Below are 21,250 nucleotides of genomic sequence, written 5' to 3'. Positions count from 1 at the left end.
TGTCTTGGCCTCTGGTGACGCCGGTGGACGGCACCCACTCATCTTCTTCCTCCTGCCTCCATCTTTATTTCTCACAAGTCTTCGGCCACCCAGACCCAGAAGTCCTTCCCCAGCCCCGCCTCTTAACCTCCTCTTTTCCTGCGGGGTGATGACCACCTGTGATGCGAGAGAGGGGGGCAGGGGAGGAAGCCGGAGTGCATTTCAGGATATTTAGTTATGAAATGGCTTATATAAAGCCGAAGCTCTTTATTCCGTTTCATCTTCCCATGCAGCTGTTAGCGAGGGTGTCTTTTTGGTGCTAGTTAGTTTTGGATGTGAATGTGGGCATTCATTAAACATGTGAAACTCTTTTGTGTTTTACTGCTCAACCTAGATACGCGTGGCCTCAAGTTACCAGGAAGTGCATATCAAAGGACGACTGTGTCCTCTCTCACCATTTTTATGAATAGTTGGGTAGGTTTTCAAGAAGTAGCTGTAGAGCTTAACAATAGGGAACATCTGTTGATTTTTATTTTTAAATGCCTCGCAAATTTTGTTTGGTTTTTCTGCAGTGTTATTGCGGTTTCTGTTAATCGTCGGTATAATGTACATCTGGCGGTGTTTTGTTGAATTTGAAAAATGATTCGTGGTAGTCTTGGAAGTATCAGTCAGGACAAAACATTTGTTATTGTAAAATAAATGTAATTTGGATATTCAGTCTTGAAAGTATAAGTCAGGATGTATTGAAAACTACAAGATCATCAATAATGTTTTGAATGGGAAAAAAATTATATTTTTAAATATATATTATTTTTAATTTAAACTATTATAAAGTAAATTTAGAATCATGATCTGTTATGAGCAAAAGAGAATAATATATGTAATTAAAAATAATGTAATAAAAAGTACATTGCAATTTAATTTAATTTATATATAAAAAATATAAGGATTAAATTGAAAGCAAAATGGAAAAAATAAATAAAGGAAAATATTAATATAAATATTTATTTAGGTGAAGGCTTGATTTATATCCATTATGAGTTGAGTGGATTGTGAAAAGAGGACGTTCCGTACCAGAATGGAGCCAGATGATTGGACGAGAGGGCTTGGGGGAAGATTAATGATCTCTGAAGCTGTTTTAGAGGTAGACTGTTGCATTACTGCTCATTTAAAAAAAAATAAAAGAAAAAAAGGTAACATGTTAGAATAGGTAAAACGAATAACTATGACATTTCCCTCAATTAATTCTTAATTTGCTGCTTCTTAATAGTTAGTAAAGTAGTTGTTCAGTTGGGATGCAGAATAAGACATTAATATGTGCTTGATTAGCACTAATAAATGACTAATATTCTAGTAATATGCATGCTAATAAGCAGCTAATAGGTGTAATCATAATAACCGTAAAATAAAGAGAAGGAACCATTTGTTGTGATGATTAGCTTTGTAATGATATGCACAGTTGAATCATGGCCAGAAACTTGTATTAGAAACTTAAACATGACCAGTTTTTAATTTCAGTTCGACCAAAGTGCACAAACTCCAGATTTGCCTGCACTGAAAGTCCAGCCCAGACTCCCAGCGATGGTAAAGCACTCACTTCATCAGAGTGTCACCATTTGGCCATGCTGTGTTTTTCAGCCCACGCTCAAATTAAAGCCGAGTGAATTGATGGGCCTCAAACCCCTGACACAGCATATTGCATATTTCAGGCGAGACTTGCAGATCGGTTTGCAGTATTTACAACGCATTTCAGCTGCAGTGGAGCGCTGCGCCCTCCTCCATCAGCTCCAGTTTGCATCTTTACCTTCCAGCGCGCTAAAAAAAAAACACACCCACGCCGAACCCTCCCCCCCGTCGGCAGTAATATTAGATTCGGCGGGTTCAAACGCACCCATACCGCAAAGAAAATGCATTAACTCGTTTTAAATGACCCGTGATAATCCGTACGCTTTCGATTGTTCCGCCAGAGATGCTTGCGCGAGAAAGCGGCCGGCCTAATTGCGCCGTTGCCGACGTCTGGGATGTTTCGAACGGGTTTTTTTGTTTTTTTTACCTCCCGAGAGCGTTACGAGATTATACTGAGCAATGCGGCTCCAGGTGTGCTGTGCTCGGACTGTCGAGTGCTCTCTGAAGACGGTCTGAACCGTGCCTCCGGAGGGAAGGACGTGATTAGGATGGCGTATTGCGTGGGCTCTCCGTACGGGACCGGTGGCAGATGAGAGACGGCGTGAGATGAAAAAAAAAAAAAAAAAACGCCTCGCCGGAAGTGTCCGCAAACCTTGTCGCAGCATGCTCTTCGTTTCTCGCGGCGCCATTTGAGTCCACAGGTGTCGCCTGCTTATGTTTCTCGGCAGGACGTGACTGTTTAATTGGGAATGTCATTAGGGCGGCGGTCTAAAAGACTTTTTCAGGGTCGGGTTAATGACTAATTGAGAAGCGGTGCGAATGAAGTCGGTGTTCAATGGCCCTTGAGGATTAATTGTGTGTGTTGAAGTGAAAGAGCGGATTTGTGACATATTGACCGCTCAGATTTCCACAGCGGCGTCTTCATTCACGCCGAGAGAGACTCTACGAGAGTTTAAGTCTGACCCGGGGCTCGTTCAAGATGTTCCCAAGGACAATGAAGTGATTTATAGGCAAAGTATTTGAAGAATTGGGGGAATTAATGACTTGAGCCAGAGGTTCAGTTGAGGACAGGGAGTTTAGGGCGCTGCTGAAAATATCAAACAAGTTGTAGTTCCAACTTTTTCTATTTCTGGGTGTAGATCTGGTTTTGTTGCAGGTTTTATTTATATATAATATATAAAATAACATTTTATAACACACACACATATATATATATATATATATATATATATATATATATATATATATATATAAATATATATATATATATATATATATAAATAAAAATGCATGTGGCTGTAATTTATATCTAAATAATGATATGCCCAGTTTTGTAAACATTTTATATTGTACTAAACAAAAAACTTTATGGATGGGATTTTATATATATATATATATATATATATATATATATATATATATGTGTGTGTGTGTGTATATATGTGTATATGTATGTGTATATGTGTAATAATTTATTACAGGGCTTGACATTAACACCCACCAATCTGGGTGGATTTCAGCTGTGGTGGGCAACACAGGAGTTAAAATGAATAGTTAATATACATTTTAGATCAGTATTTGAATTAGAATTTATTGAGAGGATATATTGTCGACTGTGTTTTCTCCACTTGGTTAATAGAAATAGTTCCAAACAAAGATCACAGCAGAACAGTCTCGCATATGCAACCCACAGAGCAGCTGTGTTTTCTTAATGAATGATTCACGTGTTTGAGGTTTGAATCATTTGAGTCAATGATTCAGTGGTCTGAACGAATCGTTCGAAGGCTTTAATGACTCAGTAATTAAAATAGTCACTTGCTGCCACCTACGAGCGAATGTAGATGCCGATTTCATATGATTGGTAATAAGTAACATTGGTAATTTGATAATATTATTGTATTATATTAAGTGAAATTATTAATGTAAATAATATATATGCATTTAATATAGTTAGTGGAAAATGCCCTTTAAATGGGTAAAATGACCTGGAAATATTTGTACGCAGTATTAAGTATTAAGTCATATAAAATATATAAAAAAAAAAAAAAAAAAAAAAAATATATATATATATATATATATATATATATATATATATATATATATATATATATATATATATATATATAGTAAAAAGTAAAATAAAGCAAATAAAGTAAAATATCTTTTTTTACTTATAAATACACACACACATACAATATATATTTTGAAAAAAAAAAAAAAAAAAAAAAAAAAAAAAAAATATATATATATATATATATATATATATATATATATATATATATATATATATATATATATATAGAAACCGAACATATTTGTTAGCCTGACATACAATACATACAAGAACTTTTATTTTGGATGTGATTAATCATTGTCGCTTGACAGCACTAATATACATGACTACCAAAGGCTGTTAAAATAAAATTAATTTTACTTACTTTAATTGAACTTAATTAATTACTTTGTACTATGTAGAATATGCTTTGAAAAAATTGGAACAGCACTATTAAACAAAACCCGTGTTGGAGTGAATCTTGTGGTTGGTTAGTTCACAGATGTCTTGTTTTTTTGTGCTCAGAACAGACCTCTCATGTTCTGCTTTTCTCCCCTGCAGGTGTTCGTCGTGTGTCAGCAGCCCTTTCCCCTGCAACTGGTGTAAATATCGCCACATCTGCACTAATAACGTAGCCGAGTGCTCTTTCCAGGAAGGTCGAGTGAGCAGCGCAGAGGTAAGAAACCAAACCAGACCAGCTAACCAAACAATACTCGCATCAACTAGAGATGGCCAATTTGAGTTAGTCTGCAGTCGAGTTCAAACACAAAATCAGGTCAATTATTAATCAGATATGAAGATAATGCTAAAAAAGTCTTTGCAAAAATGACAGGAATGTGTTAAAAAAAAGAAAAGTAATGTTTAGCAATTAATAAAAAAAAACCCCAGTGAAAATCTATAATTGTATGTGCATTTGCATGTATAAAAACTAGTGCTGTCAAACAATTAATCTCAATTTATCGTATTCAAAATAAACGTTTTTGTTTACATAATTACATATTTGTGTATACTGTATATATTTATTATAATTACAAAACAAACACATGCATGTACATCTTTAAGAAAAACTTTATACATAGTAAATATACAAAATCTAAGAATATAAATACATTAATGTACATCTAAATATTTGTTTGTGTTTATATATACAAAATAAATTTGCATACCATACATATATTATGTAAATAAACGGTACTGCTAAAAAAACATGTATTTTATTTATTATAGTAGGAACTTAAAACGATAAAAAAAAAAAGTACCCTAGATAATGCTTAAATTTACTATAATAATGAATATAAACATTTTAAAATATATATATTGATTAAACGGTTTACTTAATTCATATTGCAAATATATGAATTGAAAAAAATGCTATTTTTAAATGAATTATAAAAGAAATCTTTCATATTTTTAAAAATTCTATTAAAAATAATAATTAAAAAATGCAATGCAGAAATAACAAAACAATAAAAACTTCCGTTTCACGTAGCTCTTCACATTCTTTTCCAACCATAAATTATAAAATCAATTTGTAATTAACCGAGCTGTCTTTTTGCTAGTCAACTAGTTGGTTGTAAACGAGCGCTCGACTGCCCGTCCCCAGAATAAAGCGCTCCGGTCTCCAGGGTGCCACGCGGCATAATCAGATTCAGATGTATTATGAGTTCATTTGTGATTCAGTGTGGCTTAGATGACTCACTGTTTCACTTTCTCAAATGAAAGATAGATTCAGATGTTCAGAACGGTCTTTCCTGCGCTGTGATTTGCCCTAGAGGGTTGGCATTCTTTTAAACGGAGCATGCAAGCTTTTGTGCCCCGCTCCCTGGAGGAACAGGAAGTGAGTACAACAGAACCACTTATGTGTCCGCCGCAAATTCGCATACAAACAGTTCTTCCAAAAATGAAAACTGTGTTCTTTGCTCGCCCTCACGATGTTGTTCCAAACCCATTTGCTGGTAGTTTTTTTTTTTATGTGTCACAAGAATAAATAGAAACATACGGGTTTGAAACAACCATAAGGGTGAGTAAATAACGGCAGATTTTCTTTTTTGGATCAGCTATCCCTTTTGACGTCCACCAAGGCCCTCGGGCCGTGCCAGGCCTAACCTGGTCAGCGGCCTCTGGTCGGTCACACAATGGCTTCTTTCACTCATTGTCCGTGAAACACTGGGAGATTTCTCGTTCATCTCGTTTCACACTTGCTGGAAATTTGGAGCCAAGGCATTTTCCCTAGACGTGCGTTCACACTGGACCATAAAAGGAGGAATTGTTGCAAATGTCATTCTGCCTGAAAATCTAATTTATTGCTGGGACTAAGGGAGGGTGTTTCTCAGAGCATCTATTAATGGTACGCTGTTCGTTTTTGAAGCTTTTTTGATTTATTTTATTTTACTTTTGATAAAATGGAACGAATGGTCTGCTGGACGTTGGACATTGATTGCAGGAACAAATCAGCTGCTCTTCTTCTGAATCCAGTTCATGCAGTGACTGGGTTCCCATCCACAGATTCATTTTGCAGAGTTCGAGGTGTATATATTTGTGTATGTGTGTATATATATATATATATATATATATATATATATATATATATATATATATATATATATATATGTGTATAAGTATGTATACACACACAAACATATATATAATGTGTGTGTATATATATATATATATATATATATATATATATATATATATATATATATATATATATATTTAATTATATATATATATATATATATATTTAATTATATATATATATATATATATATATATATATATATATATAATTATATGTTTAATTATATAATTATATATGTATTTATTTAATTTATTGTATATTTTTTACTTTATAAATGTAATTAGTTTGTATTATTATTATTATAACGTTTATACTTGGTGAAACTCATTTATTAATCAGTTATTTTTATAAGATTCCAAATGAAATTCCTAACTTGTACGGAAAGCATCACCAGTGAACACTAAAAATGAAAATTTCTTAAGATGCCTCGCTGTTGGTACTAACTGTCGCCATTCAATTTCTTTTTTCTTTTTCAAAGCCGTAAGACACTAAAACGTAGCTTTGGTTATCAGTACATCCTCCATCACGGTTTTACTCCTGAACCTATAAGCAACCGTGCCAGTACTCTTGTTAGTCTTTTGCCAAGCGAAACTCATTTTCTGCACAATTGTTAGTATCTCGTGCAGTCATTTTTATTTCCATTCTGCAAAGCGGATTTGAGTCAATCACAGCTTCGTCCTGTTGATTTTGTAATTCTCCGTTTGGCTTTGCCGCGCTGTGATGGATGTACGAGTGTTTTCGGGTGTAATTCCTTCCAGAATTTCAGGTGCTAATGAGCATCGAGCCAAATAACTTTGCCAACTTTTTTTTTTTTTTTTTTTTTTTGTGGGTGCCTTTTGTTTGTGGTTACTGATGTTTGAAATAGGCCCAAGTGTTTAATGTCTGGCTTGGTGTCGTGTTTCCAGCCAAGATTCTGTTGCGGTGAGGGAAAATAATAGTCTAAGCGCAGATTTGGCCCAATCCGTGAATAGATTTACATCTTGTATCCCCGCCTCCTCCTTTTTCTTCTCTCCTTTTCTCCATTTCTTTCTCTCTTTTTGCTTTCCGTTTCTCGTCGGAGCGCGTTATTGCACACTTGACTGAGCTGTAGTCCGCTGTCTTCGCAGGTTGAGAAGTTACGGCTGCCTCTCTTTGTGTTGCACTCGATGACCGAGGAGTGAAGGGAAAACAGCATACGTGACTCTCCAGCTGCTTGGATACCAGACACTGAGCGCGGTCGCTTTATTTAGATCTCACTTGCATTTCTTTGCATCATGATTACAGAGTAATACCACAGCGACGGGAACAAAGTGGCCCGGCTAACTGACGCTGTAGCTTTAGATCTATCTAGCTTTAGTCTAGTCTGCGTTTAGACTGCTTTCGGTAACAATGCGTGACGATGCCATCATTGTTATATATAGCTAATATATTGATCTGTTTTTAGGGGGCCGTATTTTACATTTGCATAGCATCTTATTTTCTTTTAAACCCTTTAGGCCCTCAACGATAAAGATGATCCAGGCAAGTTTTTTGGGCCCTGTGAGTCTTGGAAGGAATGTATTAGAGGTGTTCTGTGTTATGGCTAGCTGATAAATGACCAGTTTTACAAATCTATAATACAAGACCAAAAACCATACTAGAACTGTGCATATTTCCATAGCCATTTAGATATAATTTGCCCTTTCAACATTTTTACAGAAACCATCGCAACATTTTTTTTAAGCTTCACGTTTTGTACTTTTAAAAAAATATGTATATATATTTTCTTCATCAAAAATATTGCACTACAAATCTTTTATTAGGATATATAACTGGAAATTACATATTTATAATGGAACTTTATTTAAGTGGCCAATTCCTACACACACTTTTGTTGGAAAACAACTGCAAGGTTTAGGAAATATTGGCACTGTATTGCTTATTGATTGTGCATTTATTTATTTTTATCATTATTATTTGTTTCTTTAATTTTCTCTTTTTTTCCAGATGAAATTTTCATACTGTACTGTTTTCTGCATTTTATAATTGTTAGTTTTTAATTAATTCACATATTATTATTATTATTATTATTAATAATAATAAATAATATTAATCTTTTTCAGATTAAACGTTTATTTCTATTTTTATACGTGTTCATACTTTACATCTCACAATGCCTAAAATAACTTTTTTTTTCCATGTATTATACTCTTTTCGATATTTGTTTTGCAATAGTATTAATTGCAGCAGTATTTTCTATATCTGGTCAAAATATTTTAAAAAATCAGCCATTTATTTTTTTATTGGCCACACCATGAAAAATCTATTGGCTTACCTGAAATATGGTGCTCAATGTAAGATGCTATGAAAGTGCAGAATGCGACTCTACAATAAATCGCTTGATCTGTTTGGTCAGATGTGACGAATCAGGTTAGAAGCTTCTAGAAGCGTCTCCAGACGTATTAATATTTCATTTGGCCAGTGCCAGTTTTTTACGGCGTTATTGCAGCTGCCAGGCAGCTAAGTGTTTTCATATCTGTGATTCTGACATTACAGTTTTTCAATTAGAGAAATTATTAACTATAAGCACGCCAGCGGAGCCGCGGCTCAGAGAAACAAGGTTAATTGGATCTGTAATCAGGCCGTGTGGATAATGAGGCTTAATGATAGCCGGATGAAAGATTGAAAATGATTTGATATACGATTTGGACGTTATATAAGCACTACGGGACAGACACCCAAACAGTCAGCACCTGCCTGATTTTAAAAGAGTGGCGCGCGGCCGAGGGAGGGAGGAGCCAAAGAGAGGAGAGGAAAATCCTTCCGTCTTCGGTTGCAGAAGGGGGTGCCGCTCGCCCCTCGGCTTTTGGCGCATTTTAATTTTACACTTAACTGAACATCAAAGAGATGCCTTATCTGTGCTTATCAGAGGCAGCCAGCAGCGCTGAGATATGCCCATCTCTCTGGGTTTGTCTGTCTTTCCCTCCAGCACCAGGCCTGACAATCTTCTTATCCTCCCCCTCCTCCTCCCCCGCTCTCGTTCAAGAAAAGAGTTAGTCAGCGAAAAGTGGTGAGTCATCCGGTGTTGATACTGGAGGGAGAGCGCTGGTGTAACGGTGACAGCAGTTCAGAGCGGGTCTGTGAGGAGAGACGCCAGCGTTGTCCATCACAGTGCAAGTTTCTTTTATCCGTCGACGTATGACTTTATTAATCATTTTTCATGCTTATTAGATGTTTTCGAAGTCCGCGTGAAATCAAAACGCAATATTTATTTTGTTAGCTCACACGTTTGCTTTCGAAATCTTTAATCCAAATCTGAAAACGCTGCTCTCTTCTAAAATGACGGGGTTTTTTGGATGACATCAGTTTGTCGGCGTGATGTCATTAGCCACGCCCCTCCAACGGTCTGCGTTCGTTTCTGAATTAAATGTCTGCTTGACTGCATCCAATCAATTCGTAGTAGAAAAAACAAGCCACGCCCTCTAGTTTACTCGTCGCGTTTCGCTCGGGGGTACAGAAGTAAAATAGGTCGCAGGCTTTAAAGCAGGGATCCTCAAAACAGGGCCTCGAGATCCACTTTGCTGCAGAGTTTATCTCTCACGCTAATCAAACACACCTGAGTATGCTAATCAGTGTCTTCAGGATCATTAGAAAATCACAGGTAAAGTGAGTTTTATCAGGTTCGGAGCTAAGCTCTGCAGTGCATTGGACCTCCAGGGCAAGATTAGAGGAACCCTGCTTTACAGGAATGTTTTAGATTCTATCTGTCTTCTTTCTACCTGTCTGTCTTCCTTTTTATTGTTCTGTCGTTTATCATTCTGTTTGTGTTTTTGTTCATCCATCCATCATTCTATCTATCCATCCTTCTAACATTTCTCATTCAATCCATCCTTATATCCATCCATCCATCCATCCTTCTATCATCTATTATTCCATCCATTCATCATCCATCTCTCATCCGTCATTCTATCCATACGTCCATCCATCCATTTGTCCATATATCCTTTTATCATCGATCATTCTTTTTGTCTATCCTTGTATCATCTATCCTTCCTTCTATCATCGTTCTATCCATTGAGTCATCATTCGGTTATCTAAAATTCAACTCATCCATCCATTCATTGTTGTTTTTTTATTATTCCATCTTTCTTTTATCCATCTATTGATCCATCAATCTATCCTTCTATTATCTATATCCACCCAACTATTAATTCAACTATCCACACATACATTGTATCTGTCATTCCATTCATTCATCCATCTATCCATCTATCTATCTATCTGTCTATCTGTCATTCTATTGTATTATCCATCCATCCATCCATCCATCCATTTCTATATTTATGTTTTTCCATTTGTCTACTGTTTACTATTTGGTGCACCACACAAGTAGCATAAAATATAAGGCCATACAAAATATTAATCCCATTTATTTTTAACGCTCTGCAAATGTGTACCTTTTGCATCCTAAAAGAATCTGCCTACCATGGCTTCACTGGACCTTGCCAACCAACTAGTCTAAACCTTGGCCCCAGTTTGTGTACATTCGCTCTGTTCTGTATCAGTTTGTAGCATAAATACTGTGATTAGTGTGTTCGGTGCGTGTAGCCGCCTTGGATTTTGGCTTCAAGGTGTAATAGCAGGCAGCATAATTATAGTAAGCAGCTCACTAGGTTTCGGAACAGAGCAGTTCTTGAATCACGCATTGAATTCCCATTGTCATTTTAGGATTTTCAGGCCGGATTGAAACGAGAAACAAGCTCACTGTCATTTATTGTAATAAGAGTTAGCCGGGGGGACGAAATCCATGTTGGCGTGGGCCGAGAGCATATGTGGGCTCTTTCAATGATTACCACACTGCCTTATTTTTACATTTACAAAACACATGCGTTTTTTTTTCTCTGATCAGTGTGTGTGTGTGTGTGTGTGTGAGTCAGTGATCCAGGCCCTTAAGCTGGCGGGAATGTGTGTGTGTGTGTGTGTGTGTAAGAGACAGCAGCTCAGTGGAGTGCATCTTCTCCCAGTGTAAGCTCTGCCCCGGTGCCTTGGCCCAGGCTTTGAGAGGTGCTTCAAAAACACCGACATAAAAACACTCTTCACACTGTAAACAGGGCGAGTGTGACGGGGTCTCTCCAGCTCCCAGCAGCACTCCAGCGCCCTGGGCCTAATCCACTGAACAGCAGCCGGCTTGTCTCTGTCTCTCTCCACCGCAGTGTTTTCCAAGAGGAGTATTGCTACATCTGTTTGAGGGTCCTCCAAAGTCATATTGATTAGGAGTCTTTCACTGTGAGCTCGGCCCCAAATTATCTTAAAAACTCTGTTCTGGTGGTGATGGGATTTTTGTGGTGCGCTAAAAATAGAATAAAAGCTCTAGCGCGTATTAATTTTTTTTTTCATTTATTCGGCACAGATGCATTCAAATTATTCGAAAGGGACGAGGCTTAAATGAATAAGAACTGCTGTTCTTTCTGTTCATCAAAAAATTGATTTTTTTAATGAAAATATTAAGCGTTTCCACGCTGATAATAATACAGAATTATTATTAAAAATCAGCATATTAGAATGATTTCTGAAGACTTTAGTAATTGAAAAATCAGCTTTGCATCACAGGAATAAATGATGAATTTTTAAAAAAAGTATTCAAATAAAAAAAGCATTATTTTAAATTAACATTTCACAAGATTCAAATTCAAAATGTGCTTCATTAGCAAATAAATACAGATTTATCGAGCATCTCTTAAAGGGACATTTAAAAATCTAGCAAATTATTACGAATTTCAAATTGTAGCCTATAACTAAATAATATTACCTTCACATAAAGTGGAAAGAAAGTAGTTTGAAATCATGAAAATATAACAATATAAGTTGTGTATGTGTAAATCGATTCAAATATATAACGAAACGGTGGTGAAAGAAAACAGATGAGTGGGTAGGAACGAAGACCATTTCCATAGAGGAATGCAAATTTTAGCAGCTTTGAATGTTGTAGCACTGTGGAACGGGTCAGGGCACAGATAATTACTACATAGTGCACAACAAAAGACTGAATCAGTGCACAGATTATAGTGCGACAAATATAAACACAGAGACGCGTAAACATTCAAGCAGATGCTGTTGTGCTGTAGGGAAAAATAATAGGGAAAACAACATTCCTGGTTTGTGTTTCGCAGTTTCACAAGTTATTTTTTGATCATAAAATTGGTTTAAAAGACTCGTTTTAAAATCTTTTCACGAAGCAAAATGATAATGACAAGCAATGAACGGTAACAAAACCAACCAACTCGCTAGTATTAACTTCAAGTAAAGTTGAAAATTGCATAAAAAAAGCTAAAAACAATCTCCACCTGCAGTCGGTGACTGGCGATTCTTACTGCAGACATCTTTAAATTCGTTGTCGATTCATTCACACGCATTGTTTGACCTTCACATTGCCAATTAAAGTGACTGTAGCTTCGTCCTTTCTGGATTGGGCTCGTTCTGAATGCAGCTGCCGGTCTAATAAGGCTCTCATTCCCTTGATCTGTATTAAAATGCGTTTCATTTTGTCTGTACATCGCGTGTGGTTGTCCTCCTACACGACGTCTCGCGTCTGTTTGTCAGCTTGGCCGTGTTGATGAGGCTACAGCGTGTTTGTTAAGCTCACGGTAGGTGACCCCTGGGAAAGGGTGGTCCGATGACCCCTAATTACAGCCCGCACTTCCACCCCGGCGTCTGAGAAATGCATTTTTTTTTTTTTTACCTCTCCCTCTTATTGTGTGGTCTGCACGATGTTGTTGAGTTCTGGGGGTCATGCAAGAGCTCTAAAACTGTCTTTTTTTTAAGGGAGAAAGAGTTTGTGTAAATATGATGTTTCTCCGAGGATGCTGGATGCGAGTTTTGGAGTATAAAACTTTATGGCTAGTGTTAGTTCTGGCAGTATATATAGATGTGTAGCATTGAAACAGCTGATGCAGGAGATTGTTTGGCTGTGGATTTATCGATGCGAGACGCTCTAAATCTCTCTCTGTTTGGCCGCCATAGCTTGCAGCACAGCATTTTTGAATTGTTGTTTAATTTGTAGTAATCTTTTATTATAGTTCTGTTTATGCCATAAATAGGCTAGTTAATTAAATTTTCTAAAACAAATGTAAAAAAACAAAACAAAAACGATTAATTGCATCCAAAATAAAAGTATTTGTGTATATAATATGTTTCTGTACTGTATGTATGTATATACAAATACACACATATACAATATTTAGAATTGTATATATTTTCATGTATTTGCATGAATATGTTTATATTGATATGATTTAGATTTTATATAAATGTTAATATATAAACAATTTCTATATTACATTCTATTTTACTTTTTTTAATTGTAAGAGCTGTGTGTGTACATGCATTCATTGTAAATAAAAAAATTGTTTTTATTTAAATAAATAAAAAATTACTACTTGTTTTAATATTTACTATTTTATTTGAAGTTTTAAAAAATATCTAAAATTATATAATTAACAGATTATATTTAAACCATATATAAACCATATATATTAAACCAAACAATATATATATTGGTTAATTATTTTTATGTTCAAATGTAAATGTTGTATTTAAAAATGTAATGGTTGTAAAATATTGTTTATATTTGTAAAATAAAAATATATTAATATTTTATTTTAATGTTTTAATTTATTAAAGGCTTATACTGTCGTTTATAATTTCACTCTGTCCGGTTTTTCAAAGAGATATGACATTGTGTCAAGTTTGCATTGCAAAATCCACTATCTGGTATTTTTTAAGTGTAATAATACATAATTGTTATATAGTGTGTAATGTGTGTGTGTAAGTATATTGATATCTGGATGGGCATGAATGACTGATCCGTCAAGCAGTATGAATATTAAAGACTGCTGTGTCATGATGTGAGAGTGACATTGATTGACAGCGCTGCTGGTGAGCTATAATACGGCTCTCCCTCCATAACATTTATCATTACAGGAAGCTTAATTAGCTTATGTATGTATTTAACCTTAAAGAGCAGCACTGCGGGGACACGATTCACCAAGACTAATGACCACAGAGAGATCGCACACATTTTCAAGCTGGCCTCTTTCCCACCGGGACCCCGGCGCCTCCCTCCCCTCGCTTTCTCTCACACAGCGTTTTAGTTTTTTCCTCCTCGCTTTGATGCTCTGCCTCTCCGTTTGTGTTCTCCAAGTGTCACTTCTCCTCCTGTCCCTTCTCGATCCGTTTTCCCGTTCCCACAATGCAATCTTTCTTTTTTTTTCTTTCCCTTTCTCACACTCACACTCTCGCTCTCTTCCTCCTCGTCTCGTCTCGGTGGGGCGACTCTTTCATGAACGAGCCGCGGGCAGAGGTAATTAATTGCGGGATGAGTGACGGAGACGCCATTAGCTCGGCAGGAAGCGCTCTGGCTGCTGCGGTCCTTCGAGCCGGACGCTGTAGCCGCGCAGGAAGTGACACGGCGGGCGTCTGTCAGCAGCCAGCCGTTACGCCGCGCCCCTCGCGTCTTCGTTCTCCGCGCACGGCGAACGGTGCCCTCGTCCTCGCTTCTCGTGCCAGCCGCCGCCGATAAGCTATCTTGCTTTTACATTAGCAAACACTTTACTGCTAAAACAGAGATGGCCGAGGCTGACATCCAGATTGCCTGAAGATTTTCTGATAAGAGACTTTCAGAGCTGAAGTGAGGCTGCTGATCTTGTGTTTTCTTCATGTTTTTGGCTGTTTGTGCCAAACCGATGTCTTTCAGCTGCCGCGATAACAAGTGCTCCGTTTGTACATTAAGCGGAGGTTTATTCTTTGTGTCTCGCACGGTTAGTGTTGGATCAATACTAACATTTTGGCTCGAGTATCATAGCAGCGTTTGGGATCTTGATATCAGTGCAACAAGTAGACGGCGTCAGGCTACAGAACAAATAAGACAACAGCTGTCAAAGATTGAAGAATTTTTATATTTATGATGTCTGAATATACTGTTTATATAAATTGCAGAATGACGGTTACGTCAAATATTTTAATAAATAATAAATGTCACGTATCAGTGCTTTACATACACATAAATCATTTTGATAAAATTTAAACTTTAATTAAATTTCATGCCTAAAATGAAAAAGCTGTATATTTTTATATAACACTATAAAATAATTATATATATGTATATGTATATGTATATGCGTGTGTGTGTATAAAGTGTATATTTATACTTTTTACTTTTTGAAACTATTTGCTTTCTTTTATATTATTTTTATATACAGTACAATTGTAGTAATAATAGTCAGTGACTTAAAAATGTATATTTTAGAAACGTAAACAATTTATAAACATCAATTCAATATGTGAATTTGTTCATTTTGACAATAAAATATATATACAAAAAATAAATAAATAAAAATAAAAAATAAATTTAAAAAAAAATAATATTATATATTATTATATATTATATATTATTATTATAATATATATATATTTTTTTTTTAAATAAATATATATATATTTTAAATATATTTTTATTTTGTCCTTGTCCAAAATACCACTGTACCACTGTTTGATTTATGTACAGTATTACATATAATAGTACTTCCGATTACCGTATTTATGTACCATGGTATTATTTTTTTTACCATGCTTGAGTACCACAGCTCTATATCTCATTGTTGAATGTGTCTTTCATCGGTCCTGGGGGTTGGATGATTAGTCGAGCCTCCGTAGTGAGTGGACATTTCTATAATTTGACTATAATTTGTAGTTATTTGTATGTACTTTCAAGTCACCTTGAAAGTACCTTCAGAATATTATCCAGCTCCAATCAACCAATCAAAGCTTTAGAAACTTCAACACGTGCCGCGTCTCAGATTATACAGGCCATTTAAAAAATCAGCTTTAGCTGAAGAATAAGGTCAAAAAATATCATGTAACGTTTAATTGGAACAGCTCCCAAGTGATCCGGAGACTGAATTTATTTTTCTCGGCACTGAGGGAAGGGAGCATATTTCATGGATTATGGCTTATGAAGACTGAAAATGGGATTAACAGGGTAGAAGGAATGGAAAAACGAGAAAAACGGAGTGAGTGACTGAGCAACTGACTGCTCGGGAAATTATATATGTAAGCAACAATTCTTTTTTTTTTCCTCTAGCCAACCTGCAGTGAAAAATTGGATTTCTTGTGCATTTTCTGTGTGTGTGCATGCATTTTCTAAATGTGTGGCATGAATTTCTCTCCCTCGGCCGCTCCGGCTTTTTATGTTTCAACGGAGAAAAGTGCTTAGCTGTGTGATAAGCGGGATATGCACAATAAGGTTAATGGAGAGACTGTCAACAGGCAGTAAGCTGCCAGGCCTCTCCTAATGGGGTGCTAATCAGTGCGAGGGAAAAGCCCTACTGGGGAAACAAGCAGCTGCTCGGGTGGCTGGATACAGTTACCGCCGGCGCGTAGATGCATAAAAACACGGGCGGCGGCGTTATGATGTCACACAGGAAGGCATTGAACCTTATGTGAAAGCCAAATGGGATAATTCATCGTTTAAGCCGCTGTAAATGCAAACACTGGCTGTTTTTATTGGACTGTATTTCGTTTTTACAGTATATGAATATGGCCCCCTGTTTGGTAAAGCAATAAGCCACGAGAGACTTTGCGGTACTTTGTTTACCACGTTTCAAGTTGCACTTCAGAGGGTTGTTTTAGTGTCATTGATTATATTTATTCTTTAAAATTTTACTGTTTTAGTCATTTTCAGTGTCAGATTATTATTTTTTTTTTGTCAGTTTTATTTTGGTACATCAAGTTAAGCTGAATTAAAATTAGAAAGGCTGTTTTAGCAACTAGCTCAAATTATTTTTAAAAATATTTTATTTAGGTAATTTATTTTTATTTCAAGCAACAAGAATGTTTTTTAATTTTAATTTCAGTTTTCACTAACTATAAAAACCAATTTATTTTTTATTGTTTTAATTTATGTTCTTTGTAAATATAATTTCATATTGCAAAATGTTTTACCAGTATATATATATATATATATATATATATATATAATTTTTTTTTTTTTTTATTAAATATTGTATATAATAAGTAAGATAATGTCTGCAAACTATGTAAGATTGTACATTTCTTGTTTTAAACTAAAACATAAAAGATTTTAAATAAATTTGTGCTTAAAACAAGAAAAAGATACTTAATTCTTAAAGCAAGACTCAAACATAAATTATGATTTCTGTATAAACAATATTTTATTTTATTTTTTATATATTTGCATTAAAATCACAGAACCTCAAGCTCTGTTGTTTGCCGTTTCTCTTTAAATGTATTATTTTTATCACATTAATTATACCATCTAGACTTATTTTTCAAACAGCAGGTGTGACATCATATCCTGTTGTTAATATCTAATTAGGATCATGCAAATAATGCTTGCAGCCTGGCCACTGGGTTTTAGCCACAACATGATGCAAAGACACGGCTGTTCCATAAGTAATGAAACATATTAATCATAATAACCTCAATAAACAATTCTTCTGCGCGTATTATAGTTCATTAGCCTAACCGTAGGCTGTTTACAGATGCCGCCATGGCAACGTGGCACGTTAATATAGAATTCAATTGATGTGACTTCAAACAAGGCTCGTCCAATCAGAAGAACAGCTACACATTATGTATGCAGCGCTCCCGGCGTGATGAGTTATGTACTGGTAAACGCTGACATTACCTCGCCGCTCTTTAGTTAACAAGCTCTTCTGCTTATCTGTAACCTTTGAGCCACGTTCAGCAAACACTCCATTCCTGGCTTGTTTAATTCATAATTAAGTAGTGATTGGAGCTTGTTAATGAGAACAAGCAAACTGACATTAAGAGGGACGGGGCAGGAAATGTCTTCAGGGTGCAGTTGACTTCAATTTGAGTGGGATATACACAGCGGTGGATGTTGTTAGCAGGTTTGTTAAGAGAAAACACGGCGGAGGTTTCTAATTGACCAACACGTTCTCACTCCCAAGTCGTCATTTATTGCCGCTTGGTCAGGACCCTTTTGCATCACTTTTTCGACTTGAAGGTCATCTGTTTTCATTTGCATGCGTTTGTAAATTTTAAATATATATATATATATATATATATATATATATATATATATATATATATATATATATAATTGGAGCAGGGATGGAGGCAGTGATCACAAATCAATCCTTTTGCCTCAGAAGACTTGGAATATTAATCCTTTTTGAATAATTAATGACGTTAGCTGTATCTGGCTGTTATATCTTGTGTTTTATTGACAAATGGTAGGTTTAGGGGCAGGGGTTAGGTTACGTGCTTTGAAATGTGTAAATAATGTAATAATCGGCAATGAATTATGTCGAAAAATGACGCTAAAGGGGTACCCTGTTCATCAAAAAGTGACCAAGCGGCAATGTGTGACGACTTGGGAATGAGAACGTGCTGAATCGACGGCAGAAAACCATCAGCCAAACTGTAATGATAGTTTTGTTTGTAATATTAATGATGCATGGATGGAGATGGACACATACATATGTTTTCAGATGGTAGCGTGAGTTTATTGGTTACGGTCGGAGGAATCGGACTAATGATGTCGCGTGCTAAAACTTCGGAGTGCACGAACACGGTGGAGCAGCTGCGTCCCAATTCTAAACGGCAAAAACTTGATGAAAAGCCCATTATAGTCCATTAGCAGAATCACCTGTGCTAAATATCTCTGACTGCAGTCTGTTAGCGCTCCTCCATGGGTTGTAATTTGTCCCTCTCGTTTTCATCACCTTGAATCAGCCTCTCGTGGAGGTACTTTGAAACTTTGAAAGAGACGGGACTTAACAGTTGTGTAATCCACTCCAGCAGCAGCGGGTCAGAGAACTCGGAGTGGACCACATTCAGTAATTCAGTGTCGTTCTCTTTGTTTTTGTCAGATTTCCAGAGTTGCGTCTGTCTGTCTATTTATCAGTCCGTATCTTGTTCTATCTATCCGGTCATCTATCTATCTATCATTGCATTGTTCTGCTCTTGTTCATTGAATCTAGTTTTAATACTGTTATTGCGTTCTTCTTCTGTCTATCATCGTCTCTGTCTGTTCAACGTGGGACATATTAAACATTTGTCTTTTCAAACTTTGCTTTTCTTCTTTAAAAATATGTGGATTTCTTAGCATTTCTGTGAGCCACGTCTCACACATGCAACGTTTCAGCAGAGAATCGCATCAGCTTGAAACCCTTTTCGTTGACCGAGCTTTGCGTTTTCTCATTAAATACACCCATCCCGAGCTTCACCTTATCAGAGTGGCTTCCTGACGCCCGTGGACGGTGTATTTGTTTACGGGCCAGTTGTCTGGAGTAATTTATCATTAGTTCACTGTTGTCATCTCGGGCAGAACTAAAGGTGATTCATCGCGCTCATTTTGCAGTATGAAGGCATGCTATCCTTCCCCTCGCTGCAGTCGCCACCTGTGCGCCCCTCGTGCCTCCGCGGGGAGTAAATCCTTCCTTACAAACACCCAATATGAAAATGAGATTTATTGTCGCGCTGATATGCAAACCTGTGCAGATTGATGGAGGTCCGGGTTAAATAGTTGCATCATTGTTAAGCGTGCTGCTTTTTTGGCTCGGGCTGCCGGTGAGCCGGGCGGCTAGTCGCTCTGATTTATGTCTCCTCCGCCTGCAAATTGCTTTTACTGCCACCCTGATTATTGTTCAGTGTTAAATAGATTACAGATCGTCCGAAATATCCTCGGATGCGCAACTTGGAAGGAGCCGGTTCGCAACCGTCGATAAGTGATAATCATCAATCAATTAATGCGGTTTGTGTAAACAGGGACCTTGTTTCTCTCTCCAGATTGTGCTCCGAGCGCGTCGTCGTTTCTGACCCACTAATATATCTCAGGATATGAGACTCGTTTTCCGTCGGCGTGATCAAAAGTCACGTCAATATGAGTGTCTTTGATAAATGCCGCAATCGGTTACGGGTAGAGTAGACCGTAATGACTCTTCTAGCGCGACTTGACACGCAGGACTAAGGAAGATACTCATTTACCGCTTCATCAGTGTGATCTGCCGAGAGAAGCCGCGCCTCGTAAAACTGGAGATGGATGCAAGTGCTGTGTAATAGGGTTTTTAGCCTCAGATTGCTGGATTTTAAGTTATTCCCACCCTAATGGCCTCGATTTCCTTTCTCGGCGCATTTGTGTGAGACCGAATACCACGTTTGTAGGCAAAGTTTCAGCCCGATAGATGTTATTTATTGGCCTTGAGCTCAATAAACTGGAATCAGTGTCAACTTTGGAATGAAAGTGGAATCGGTTTACGATATTTATGAGTCGGGATTGTTCGTGCTTTGCACCGAGGTTGAATTGTAACGGATCGCCCTTTTTTGTCATTTCCAGGGTTGCCCTCAGATTCTGCCTAGCAGCGACATCCTGGTACCGGCGGGGATCGTGCGACCAATCACTCTGCGAGCTCGGAACTTGCCCCAGCCTCAGTCGGGACAAAAGAACTATGAGTGCGTCTTTAAAATCCAGGGCAAAGTCCAGCGTATACCCGCTGTCCGTTTCAACAGCTCCTGCATCCAGTGCCAGAACACTTCGGTAAGAGCACTTTGCTTCGTTTCTAAGACAACATCTCTTTCACATACAAACTGCACTTTCAGTGCACTTCACACATAGTGGATATTAATGCAGGAAAAAAATTATTTTCTGTATAGCAGTGGCTTAATCTGAAGATTCAGGTTCACATCCTTTAGCAACATCAGAATTTCTTTACTAATAATGTTATTATTTATTCACCCTGATGTCAAGCACTATAAAACACCGTAAATGTCAATGCAATGTCTTGATGTTTGGTTAATAGAGACTCAAGAGCCAATGGCCAGGTTTCCATTCATTATACTATAATGTTCAAATGTTTGGGGACAGTACAGTTTTGTTGTTGTTGAAAAATAACGCCGTTATTCAGCTAGGATGCATTAGGTTATACAAAAGTGGGGGTGAATACTTTTGCATCGCTGCAAAACATATCTATTTCAAATGAATGGTTTATTACAGTTTTGTTCGTTAACTG

General features: G+C 36.7%; 1 protein-coding gene across 1 annotated transcript in view; it reads left to right on the top strand.

The window, feature by feature from the left end:
* Nucleotides 1–21,250, top strand: part of plxna3 (plexin A3) — a 145,401-nt gene that overhangs the window by 83,347 nt on the left and 40,804 nt on the right. Inside the window, exons 9-10 of the mRNA XM_043247611.1 lie at nucleotides 4,220–4,334; nucleotides 20,578–20,778. Coding sequence (XP_043103546.1) covers nucleotides 4,220–4,334; nucleotides 20,578–20,778 — 316 coding nt within the window. The remainder of the gene's footprint in view (nucleotides 1–4,219; nucleotides 4,335–20,577; nucleotides 20,779–21,250) is intronic.

Source organism: Puntigrus tetrazona, chromosome 8, assembly GCF_018831695.1.
Source record: "Puntigrus tetrazona isolate hp1 chromosome 8, ASM1883169v1, whole genome shotgun sequence".
NCBI classification, from domain to species: domain Eukaryota; kingdom Metazoa; phylum Chordata; class Actinopteri; order Cypriniformes; family Cyprinidae; genus Puntigrus; species Puntigrus tetrazona.
This window is presented reverse-complemented; position numbering and strand designations above follow the sequence as displayed.